Below are 11,608 nucleotides of genomic sequence, written 5' to 3'. Positions count from 1 at the left end.
GCAGTTAATTCAGGGAAACAGTCTGAAGCCAGACATTCATTTATTCATTTTCTTTAACCATTTGTCCTCTGAAGGGTTGTCATTCCTTCATTTTCTGTAACTGATTGTCTTTTGTGGGGGGTGGAGCCTATCCTTCCTCTCTGTCACTGGGCAAGAGGCAGGGCTAACACAGAAAGACAGACTGAAAAAGCTTAAATTTTCAGTATTTATTTGAGAATGACAGTAACACACTTAAGCAAAAGTCCCATTTATTTCCATTGAGTACACAAAGAACAACCATTCAGCCTTCATTCATTCCTTGTATGAAAGGCTGGAATCCAGTGATGACACATTCTGTACAAATATAATTTTGACCAGCAAAACGTTTTATATTTAGTAAGCTAAAGTACAGCAGACCACAGAAGGCCTAACAACAAGAAAAATATGCCTTCTAGCATTATCTGTGCAGTTCCACTGGTTTCTGTATGTCTGTCTCTTAGCTGCCTCTGCTGGCCAGATGTTAGATGGCAGCGTTTCATGTTTCCGGCCGTGTCCCACACAAGCATTTCCGCCTGAGCAGAGCAGCAGCTGGACGTGTACCTCACCCACAGCGGCTGAGATGACCCCACAAACCATTCAGAAATATTTAAAGGTGGGTCTCCTGTCTGTAATCTGGCCTTGTGGTGGAGATGATGGTGGTCTCCATCCCTGTGTAGTTGTTGCTGGTCAGGGCCAGGCTGGGCCTCTCCAAGGTTATCCTGAGTGGGTGAAGGGCTGTGGAATACGGTCAGATTTCCTTCACCTCTCTGCAGCTGGAGGAGAGCCAGGCCAGAGCGACCAGCATCTGACACAACCAGAGACACGCTCCAGACTGACTCTTTGCAAACAGGAGAACAGTTAGACTGAACTCGTGCCGCAGAGCAGGATGGTGGGGATGTGTCAGCATCCTATAGGAGAAAATGTGTCATACACAGGAAAATCTTCGATCAAGCAAAAAGGATTTGTACATGTAAAAAACTCCCTTAAAAGAACACTCAATGTCCAGTTCATTAGGTACACTAGTGAAAATGAATGTTAAGTGTAAATGAAACAGCTTCAGGGACGTTCAGAGTCATTCTGCACTGCGATTATGTGGATTAATTGTGTTAACATTCTTCAGATTAATCATTAAGTGTTCATTTTGACAGCCCTAATTAAACACTAAACTGTTTCTGTCACTCAGCCTAGCCCACTGACTAAAATGGGGATGCCATAATAATAGAAAAGGTCAGTACAACACAGTACAATTCAGTGGTACTAAAAACCATCCCCTTCTGCAATAAGTGGAATCAGCAGGTTATTTTGAACCTTCATGAAACTAAGGTTTGTTTGATTTAACTGGTGTTCCCATTGAATTGGCAAGTGAGTGTAAATAGTTTCCCAGAGAGACTACCCTACTAGTTAATGCTCACCGGTGGTACCACAGTCAAATAGGCCACTGCATAATTTGAGTGTGAAGAGTCAAGAGCGCGCACGGTGAGTGTAAGTGTGACAGTCTCTCCTCCCCGAGCTGAGGCAGGAGTGTGGAGGTTCACCTGGTCATGAAAAGACGCTTGCTCCATTACATGGAACCTGAAGGATAAAAAATAGATTTTTTTTTTCAAAGCCTTATTTATAAAAGAAATGTTAATTCCAAGTTTTCATTTCTCCATGCATGGATGCAAAAGAAACTATATGGCAAGATCAGTGTTTTGCTGTTCATTCAGTAAATCCTCTTAGATTCGTTAATTCATTCATTTGTTTAACTTTTGCTCTACCTGTACGACCCTCTAGAGTTGAGATATCCACGGTCGTCATCAGCCGTCAAATTAAAGAGCCGAGCGGGACCGTGGTTCAGGATGTCAAAGTTCACCACTGTGCTGTGACCGGGTACAAGGCGCGGGGCAGACAACACCTGAAACGATAAAGATATAAAACTTCTTTTTGTGGACTTTACGGAAAATGTTGTGGAAAAACTGGTCATGTCATAATTTAAAGTCAGATATTTTAACTCTGGCTGGTGTTGGAGACCATAATGCAGTTGCTACAGATGAAGTAGCAGTACTAGGTATTTATTCACTGCTTTGTGTATTTTTATATCCAGCTATCTTAATGCAGTGTTATTTTTCAGTTCTGGCTTCTCATTCTGAAATAGTATTTTTAATTCCTTGCATCCTTCCTATCATTAGTGTAATGAAATTACTGAACCTTTCTTCCCATTGCCCTGGTTTGAGTCATCCTGCCTAACATAACAATGTGGTTTTCCATCCGCTACATTCCCTTCATGCTTGCCTGTTTCAGCAAACCCTAAGAAAGGTTACCTAATTGTATTTAAATAACTGAGGGACATACAAAACAAAAGAAATGGTTGATACATTGCTTGAGAAAACTGAATTAGTTTGTGAACAGACAAAAACAAACATGCACCAAGTGAGCGACACAACTGTTGGCGATTACCTGTATCTGAACGTGAGTGGGCTGCACCATCTCCGTGGAAACCCTCTCCAGCTTGTTTCCTTCCCTGTCTTGGCCTGTGATTCGAACACAGAAGGGAACTCTGGGAACAGAGTCCACGAATCCAACCAGCTCCCGCAAGGAATAGAATGATGAAGATGAGGGGGGGGAGGAGGAGTTTAGCTTCACCTCTTTAAGGACCCCCCCTTCAGCTCCCAGCAGCGTTGCATGACTGAAGGATACCTCTATATCTGAAGTCAGGCCTGTAACAGACACCACCAGGAAGGCAGAGGTGTCTGGAAATAACAATGCTTTTACTGGATGGCCGGCACACCCTCCATCCTCATTCTCATTTAATCATTGTACATATATAAGAAAATCCAAATCCCTCACCTGCTACAGGACTGCCCTCCACTTTGGACAGACCTGGGTGTGTGTTATTGGATAGTGTGGCAAAGTAATAGAGGAAATCCACACTGCTGCCACCTTGTGGTCAAAATATAGATTGTTTTTTGTCTCATTACACTTTAGTATTGCAGTTACGTTTCAGAATTGCACCAGTAACACGAACATATATATATTCTCTTACCTATTACATTGAATGTGAGGAGTCCGTCGCTCTTGGCTTGGAGTTTCCACTGACCAGACTGTATGGGAGGAAGCAGGCTGATGCGGTACAGACCCTCGAAGTGCTCCAGCTCTGCTAAACTGCCTCGCTTGTTCAACAGAGACTGACTTTGTTCTGGCAAGAAGAAGAGGGATGTGAGGAGGTGGGCCTATTTGATCATCTAACATGAAGAAAAGGTGTTGATTGCAAATAGAAACAAGCAATTTCGAACAGGTGCAAAGTTCACTGTGGTTCTCAAAATCATAATCAGCTTATAGAGCTTCTAATGCACCTTTGTACTAATGGAGATATTTGAAACGTGTTAGTTACCTGCTGGGCTGGTGAGGATACATTCTGTCATAGTGCCAGTGATGTGTAGGGTTACTTCTTCTACTGAGCTGTCTGTTCTGAACGCATGAACAGACATAAACTCCTGGTCACTTTCTACATGGAGGAGAGTTACCTGAGGTGGAAGGAGAGAGAGATGTGAAAATACAATAAGACTCAACAAAATCACAACTTCAGGATGGGGAAAAAAAACTATAAAAACTGCTAATGATGTTCACTGCTTTGGTTTTTGCACTCAAATGCTATTGTCTCTACTATATATCTATGATATACACCGGCCAGCCACAACATTATGACCATTGACAGATGAAGTTAGTAACACTGACCATCTTGTGACGGTTCATCTTGCTGTCAGTACCTTGTCAGCAGCTGTGCTATCCTCCATGATGGTGGAGACCCTGTGGATGTCGGAGTTGGTGGTGAATACTGTCAGTCCGCCTGACAGGGAGGACAGGGAGGAGTAGAGAGAGAAACGATCTGGGGACAAAGCCTCTTTACTCCTCCTCCTCCTCCTCCTCCTCCTCCCCCCACCCGTCTTTGTCGAGTAGTTCGGGTCTTCAGTAAGGAGAAACGACACCTGTGGGAGAACATGAACTTGGGTGATGCATGAGCTGAATGCTAAAATACAATTTGCTTAACTGGGGTCTCATTAATGCATAAGCTCATTTTTAAAACAATCTAAAGTGCATCTGCAAATGTAGATCACTTCTTAATAATATACAAATTAAATGCACCGTCATGATTTCTCTGAACTAGTAATGCCATCACATAAAAGTATTGTATAATATGCGTATATATATATATATGCGTGTAATATACTGGTTATAGATACTGGTTCCAGCTGGTAATTGGAGTGCTGCTGATTTCTATTTAGCACATTATTTCTGCAGTCTTTCTCTTTGCAGATCATCTTATAGAGGGTCTCACACTGGATGATGTAAGATTTATTAGAGTGAAATTGTCTTTAAAGTTAAACCTACCCTGCTTTGTTTCTCAAGGGTGAGGGCCTTTACTGCATCAAACAAATGGGCATCTTTAGGGGAGGCATCAGTGAACACGAAGATCTCTGACAATGGAGGACTGTGAGTGAGTGCCAGCTAAAAAAAAAACAAAAAAAAAAAAACACACACACACAGGAGGAGAGGAACTCAGCTGCTACATTTGGATCCACGAATGTTGTGCAAGCACATTCCACATCATCCATTTTGGCCAGAGTGTTAAATCTGGATCTAGATTTACGTGAACTGCAGAGAGGCACATCTCTGGTTCATCTCCTCCTCCCAGGGCCATCAGGTCCTCCATGTGCTGCATAAATTGGTTCGGGTCATCGGTCTCATACACCGGTCCTACCTCTGCAGATCACAGTATGATACAGTTACGATGGAATGCACTCTTTATTATTTTTATTTCACTTGCTCTCAGTCAGTTTCATCAGGCGAGCAAACAAACTGACTATTTTTTTTTGCATCAGGATTGATGCAAAAAAAAAAAAAAAGGAGTCAGCTTAACTTTGGTGCACAATCACTGTGTGTGTTTATTTGTGTTTGTGATCTAGGAAGGGCTCTAATTTTCTCTGATACAAGTGAGGGGACAGCTACTCTAAAACATAAGCCTTAACTTTAAAAATGAAACAATTATTCAAGTAAAACATAAAACTCTCATTGGAAAAGTGGAAATGTGACAAGCTCTCACTTGGATCGTGGAAAGGCACAAGCAGAAATGTGCCGGTCTGCTCAGGACGGCCGGCTCGCCTCTGGATGATGGAGTGAGCCCTGAGGCGAGCAGCGGTGATCTCCTCAAACATGCTCCCTGTAGTGTCCATGACAAATACCAACGCAGGAACCTGTTTCACACTGAACAGCCTGTTGAAGGAAGTTTGTCGGGAAATTACGGGAAGTTACAGGTGAACATTCAGCACACATATAAAAGTGAGTGATGTCACCTGAGGAAGGTTTTGTGGCCCACAGTGTCTCTGAGGTCCCTCAGCACTGTCAGGGTGGCCTCAGTAGCCACGGTGGCAGCTTCCACATGGAGGTAATGGTGAGGGGAGAAGAAAGGTGAGGTGCTGTCCTTGTTGATGCCCCCTTTGGCCCCCATGTGGCGGCTGCTGTCAAGAATACCTCCATGACTACATTTGCCTGAAAAAATTTTTTAAAAATACCACTTAAACTTTGCAGACTGAATTAATTTCTTTCTTTTTTTTTGGCAGCAAGTGGCTGAATTTGTACCCAGAGGTTTTGCGGGGAACGTGCTGAAGTAGCCAGTGGTGAGCAGGGAGTCCTCCTTTGTGTTTGTCAGTCTTTGCAGGAGGTTGTTTCGACAGGTATTACTGAAGCACTCCATACAGGTGGGAGTACCTTCTGTGTACAGAAACAATGAGGGCTTGGTTCAAAGGTTACGTTGAGTTAAGTATGTACATAAATAAGACACACTGGTACCAGTGTATGAAAAGAGAGATTGCCTTTTTTGGCCACATGCTAAAAGCCATTAAACTAACACCACGCTGACAATAACTGCTATACTGTGAAGCAATGTGATATTGCGCCTTTAATGTGTTACAATAAGGTGTCGCAGTAGTAGTACAAATCGATATGATTCATCAGAATGCTTAAATGTGTGCTTAGTTTGGTTTTGTCTGGCCATTTTTCTTATGATTATGTAAGTAATATATTCAGGGACTGAAGTTTGAAGTATTTTCTTAAGGATGCACAGCTTATTCTTTCAAAGGACAGTATTGTACGAGTACTCTTTAGGCTACCATTACTTGTGGTCACTTGTATTTAACTTAACAGAATCTGTCCTATTGCAGTGTCATGATTGGAGATTCACAGGTGGTTTCCAGAAAGTCATTGTTAGGTCTGGTTGTAGAGCAGGGACAGTTACTACCTCTGACTTCTCCTCTGGTGAGTTCAGCATTATGTCAGCCAGCCAACACTGTGTTCATTTTGCATGCAAACTGCTGCTGCCACATAATGAACATCTGATTGAATTTTCATAATAATGATACAGTGTAATACAGGTAAAAACTGGAAAAAGAACTGGTTACACCACAAAAAAAGGAGCTGTCTAAACAAGTAAATTACTCTGTAAATTACCTTTAGCTACAGGGATGGCAGGCTCCTCTGGCTGCAGCAGGTGGTGGTAAATGGAAAGTTGGCCCATCTCTACCCAGTTACTATGGCTGTAGAAATCCTGACATGAAAGATATTTCATGCACATTAACATGCTGAAGCCATATTCATCAAATTATTCCAGGAAGGCCAACTTTTACCCCAGTGCTCATTATGAATGTACAGTGTGTGCAATGTACCTGCAGAGAATGGAATAGCTGACCCAAGCTCTTGCGAGCACTTTGGTATTCTTTGGCCCGTATGGAGAGCACAGCCTGAGTCCAGAACTGGCGTAACATTGCCATGGCGCTGTCAACACGCTCTGAATCAAAGTGATAGACTGGGTCAGACCTGGTGGAGCTCAGGAAGTCCATGGCCGCATTGGAGATCACCACCTCTCCCACAGCTCTCCAGAATGCACGGCCTAGTCTAGTCTGGGAGGGAATAAAATGTACAATTTCTGTGCTCAGATGTCACATTCTGACACTGCATACAGGAACGCTAATACATTTTTTTTTTTATTATTATTATTATTTTTATTTTTTTTTACTGTTTTTTTTTTTTTTTACATAGTCTCATCTAAGCATGGACTGCTTAGCTCACCTGTTCCTCTGCTTGGTTTCCCTGGTGTATGTTGGTGCCCCTCAGAGTCTCCAGGGTGACATTGAGGATGGCCTGCTCTGTAATGTGCTGGTGTGTGTGTGAGTCCCATGAAAGGGTTAACACTGCAGACCAAAAGTTGGGAAGGAAGCCCATGCATGGTAAAGCCATGAGGAGGAGGTAAGTAACGACAAAGTGGTGCACCTGCTTCCCACTTCCTTCCCAGATTCCTCTGCCCTGTGACATTATGCCTCTCAGAAAATTACACCAGACCACATCCTATGTGCATAAAACAGAAGAATGTGCTTTTTGTCATCATTTACAGTGCAAAATACACTACTGCATACTACTGCATTCAATTGATTTGCTTTTAAAATGCATGGTATATACAGAAACGCTCTGTAGACAAGTCACATGTCACTACTAATATACGGCCTGTTGTTGTTCCATCACCAAATGTTGGCCTGCTTCCACATTTTGTCACATTAAACCAGCATTCCCCAGTTGCTAAAAGAATGGATTTAACTGACCCTAATCTGTTCATGTTGTTCCAGTCATCTGTGCGTCCTGGTCTGTCATCACCCACTCTGTCCTCACTCCCCACACCTCCTTGTCAGAACTGCCTCAGCCTCTTCTGTACAGTGTCTGCTATTGTTCTTTGGCAGCTTTATTCAGACACAATACTCTGGTTTTGTTCTCACAGTCAGCACTTTCACAAGGGCCAGGGTGAAACAAAGCATGAAGCCTATCAGCAACTGCTCCCTCAATTCTGCCAGCCTCCTTTCATGAAATGAGATTCAAAATGACTGGTTCGTCGAGTCTGAGTAAGTATCCATCAACAAAATCAATGTCTGGAGCTTAGCCTGTCACACAGCTTTCATCATTATCATCACAGTGCCCTAATGCCCACCCTGGGTTTTAAAATTCACCCAGTTATTTGCATGAAACGTTATTTTATTTTTAAATAACGAGTTTGTATCTTTGCAGGCAAAACTCCCAATAAATCAAAATTCACAATAAAAATGTTCTCACCTCAGTTCCTCTTGTACGACTCTTCCTCTCGAGACTTCAGAAACCAACAGACGTTTCGCAACGCAGAGGAATACCACAAACTCAGTTTACGTGACAAAGTAGACTTTTTTCACAACTTGTCAGCAGACGAGCAGTTCCCCACAATCACAGCATTTCTGTCTGTGTGTTGAGTCTTTTGTAACTTATCAGTCCTTGGGTCTCTCGCTGACTCCTCAGTGAGAAAAACAACAACCAAGAAACTACCAAGACTTGAATGGAAGAAGAACTTGGAATAAAGGTCTGGCGGACACAGCGTGGCCTTGTGTGTGTTACTTAGTGCGAGGGGCAACACCATGAGGCAGAAGACATCTCGTCATAGCTCCCCTACAGCCTATTGCCCCCCCGCCAACTCCCATTATTGCACGGTGCATTGAATGCCCACAATAGGGCCGCATACATTACCAGTTGGGGCGAACAACTTAGGCCCCAACCCCCTTGCCCGCCATCCATCACTCTCTCTTTTCCTCACAGAAACTAAAATCACTGCTTTCACCAATTACAAACACCACTGCCACTCGCTTTCACTAGATTTCCCGGGGCCCAGTTGTACCCAAGGGCTTTTGACAGTGGGGGGACTTCAGATGGTGGGGACTGAATGTGCTAAAAGGAAAAAAGGGGGAGGGGGGTACATTTCCCCTTTTTCACTGTTTTACCCCCCCAGCTTGAATAGATTTTCCCCTTTTTAAAAAAAGTTAATTTAAAAATTTTAAAAGGGAAAAGGGAAAGTTTTAAATGTTATGCTGCTTTGCTTATTGTAGGTTGTATCTTTTTTTCTAAGGTTGATAGACAGAACCAGGAGAACAGGCCAAAGAAAAAAAAAAGAAAAAGAAAACATCCTGTACAAAAGGAATGTTTAAAGGGGGGATTTTTAAATGTTAAACCCTCGTAAATTTACTGGAATCTGGGGGGGTGGGGTTTCCTCTTCACCTGGGGTTAAAAAGCGTTTACCACAGTATAATTTCTGCCCTAACACATCAACCCCAAAAAAAATGACAGAAAGTCTGGTGCCCAACATCATTTTCCCGCTTCTTTCTGAGTTTTGTGTGTGTGTGTGTGGGTGGTTTTGTGTGTGTTTTTGTGTTGTTTTGGGGTTGTGTTGTGTGTGGGGTTTTGTGTGTCTTAACGATGCAGAGCCTATCTAGGGTCTGGTGCCTAATTTTTTTTGCCCCTCAGCACTCAGAAACAGCCTCACTCGCTGCTTAAAAAAATTTATTATTGGTGCATTTCCACTGTACCCAGGGGTACCACTGGAAACGGGAGGGTGGGGTTTGCACTTTTTGAGCTTTTTCCCCTCAAAGGTTTTGGGGTTTGATGAGAAGCGGGGAGGAGTGGGGGAGTATGCAGATTGACCCTTTTTTTGGGGGGTGTGGGTGTGATTTTGTGTGTGTGTGTTGTGGGCTAACTTCTAGGGTTTTTGACTCTAAAACCGCGTGCACCAAAAAAAACCCCCCGGGAAAACACACCCCTTTCGGGCCAGAATCCCAGAAAAATTTAAAACCCGGGGGGTTTAACATGGCGGGGGTCTGTTGAAAGTGGAGAGTGGAGTTTAAACACGAAAGCTAATTTTGGTTTTGCCGAGGTTTTGGTGTTTAAAAACGGTGGTTATTTTGGCTGACAGTCTCTTTCAACAGGGTCTGTATGCTTTTGTGTATGTTAACTGGCTGGTGTTTAGTGTAGTGGTGTTGCCCTTTTATTTTAGTTTAGGTTTCTGTTTCCCCATGGGGTGCTCCCGTGGAACAGTAGGCTAACCGATTGGGCCTTTTGGTACAGCGTTACTTAAAAGAATAATAAAAATTTTTTAATTCGAAATTGCATGCAGTTCAACATACTCTTGCAATAAAGTTGTGAATTGATTTGACAATGTTTGTCTGAGTACATTCCTGTCAGATTGACCACACCAATTAGAGATAAAGTCAAAAGAGTTTTCTTCTTCACTGCTCTGGGTCTGTGACTCACTGCAGAATAAGTTCTCCTTGTTTGGTCAAACCTTTGCGGTTTGTGCGTTACTGAATAGAAGTTCAACAGACAGAGACACGGTAAACTACAGGGAACCTCCCAGGGACTTTCAGATGGAGCCTTGGCCAGTGGGTGTGGCTTGGATTCCACTTCATATCCCAAACAGAAAATTTCACTCACATCACACCTAGCTGGAGGTAAGCCGGGGTTTGCCTTGCTTTTTGACTGAGATAAAATTTTTATCCCTTAATTACAGACTGCAGTAGTTATTTTTTGGTTATTTTTGGTCGTTTTTTTGTGGAATCCAAGGGGAACGGTCAGGAAGCAAGGTCGCCCTAAAGTCTTGAAGAGAAAGTTTGAACTAGGGCTTTTTTGACAGACAAACCCAAAGGCCCAGTGGGGTAAACTGGGAGATTTGGATGGGGAAAGTGTGTAAAAAACCTTTGACTGTAGTATTTTTAAAATTTTCAAACTTTTTGGTCCACATTTTCTTTCGTCTTTTTTTCTGCTCCAGTCTGTGCTATTTTACAAAGTAGTACTGTCTGCAGTCTGTTTCATTCTACTTCTTAATATTTCTAAGCACACAATGAGCTCACACTTACCATACTGTGACTAGTTTTCTTTGTCAGTTTCTCTCAATAGCTCTGAGTGTTTAATTCAACATGACACCGCCATACAAGTGTCCAAAGCCTCCAGAGTAGCTATATTACTGCTGCAAACTTCTTTCATTCCCCCTTCGTTTGTCACATTTCTAACAATGTTCACGGGGAAGAAAAGGGTAGTAAAGGGAAAACCAGTGTCCGGGTGACGTTTCCATTTGGATAAAAACCCGGCCCACTGCAGATAAAAGTGAAAATGTGTCTGCTGTGTGTTGTTGGTACTCGTACAGCTTCTTTTTAATTTGTGGTCTTAAAACTTTTTAGATCAATTTGGCTGCAGGACAAAAGTTTGACAGAGATCTAAAAACTTTGTTGATTTATTACAAAGACACTCATCAGCCCACTGCTGTGGTGGAGGCAGGACAGGCCTCTGCCAAGCCTGGTGAGTACAAGTTGGTTAAGTTAATAGTTTACAAACATAACATTTTTCAGGATCTCTGATGGGTGATGCAGAGGTGATGGTGAGCCTGTACCCTGAATTACCTCAGTCACTCACCTCATGTGGAGAGTTTGTGTTCTTACTGGGATGGGAATCGGGAGAAAGGTTTTTAATGAGCAGCGCAAGTCAAGAAACCCTTTCTCTTTTTGTGTCCCCTCATAAAGTGATCTTACTGTCTTTTCTATTTTCCTGAAGGTTACTCTGCTGCTTTGTTGAAGAGCTTCCCAAATTGGGCTGTTTTTTTATGGAATTTTTTTGTCCCAAATCAGTTTAAATATAAATTGTTGGTAAATGTGTTTACAAAAAAAAAAATCAACTTTAAATTTCAACTAAAAAAATTTCAAAAATTTAAAAACAACCCAACATA

At 42.5% G+C, this 11,608-nt stretch overlaps 1 protein-coding gene across 4 annotated transcripts; it reads right to left on the bottom strand.

The window, feature by feature from the left end:
* Positions 1-191: 191 nt before the first annotated feature.
* vwa7 (von Willebrand factor A domain containing 7) lies at positions 192-8,574 on the bottom strand. 4 transcript variants are annotated; one of them, XM_047593856.1, is made up of 18 exons: positions 8,149-8,557; positions 7,647-7,896; positions 7,120-7,395; positions 6,717-6,950; positions 6,502-6,598; positions 5,635-5,766; positions 5,349-5,544; positions 5,099-5,268; positions 4,646-4,758; positions 4,387-4,503; positions 3,765-3,983; positions 3,389-3,521; positions 3,041-3,193; positions 2,845-2,937; positions 2,455-2,747; positions 1,776-1,912; positions 1,431-1,590; positions 192-926 (listed from the first exon to the last, which is right to left on the bottom strand). In XM_047593856.1, exons 3-18 carry the CDS (start codon positions 7,360-7,362, stop codon positions 381-383), a joined length of 3,036 nt encoding a protein of 1,011 aa, XP_047449812.1. In that variant the 5' UTR covers positions 7,363-7,395; positions 7,647-7,896; positions 8,149-8,557; the 3' UTR covers positions 192-380. The 4 variants fall into 4 exon arrangements, with proteins under 4 accessions (XP_047449812.1, XP_047449811.1, XP_047449814.1 ...); XM_047593855.1 differs by lacking the exon at positions 7,647-7,896 and having other exon boundaries at positions 8,149-8,553; XM_047593858.1 differs by lacking the exons at positions 7,120-7,395; positions 7,647-7,896 and having other exon boundaries at positions 6,717-6,838; positions 8,149-8,574.
* Between the last annotated feature and the right edge of the window lie 3,034 nt (positions 8,575-11,608).

Source organism: Mugil cephalus, chromosome 9, assembly GCF_022458985.1.
Source record: "Mugil cephalus isolate CIBA_MC_2020 chromosome 9, CIBA_Mcephalus_1.1, whole genome shotgun sequence".
Taxonomy (NCBI): domain Eukaryota; kingdom Metazoa; phylum Chordata; class Actinopteri; order Mugiliformes; family Mugilidae; genus Mugil; species Mugil cephalus.
This window is presented reverse-complemented; position numbering and strand designations above follow the sequence as displayed.

Bases quoted from the DNA above. Each gene is read 5' to 3' on its own strand.
- vwa7 (XM_047593856.1), bottom strand. From the start codon at position 7,362: ATGTCACAGGGCAGAGGAATCTGGGAAGGAAGTGGGAAGCAGGTGCAC. The intron at 5,767-6,501 runs GTAATTTACAGA...TTCTGTACACAG, and splicing joins TGCCATCCCTGTAGCTAAAG to AAGGTACTCCCACCTGTATG. The intron at 2,748-2,844 runs GTGAGGGATTTG...TGTTATTTCCAG, and splicing joins GGAGGGCAGTCCTGTAGCAG to ACACCTCTGCCTTCCTGGTG.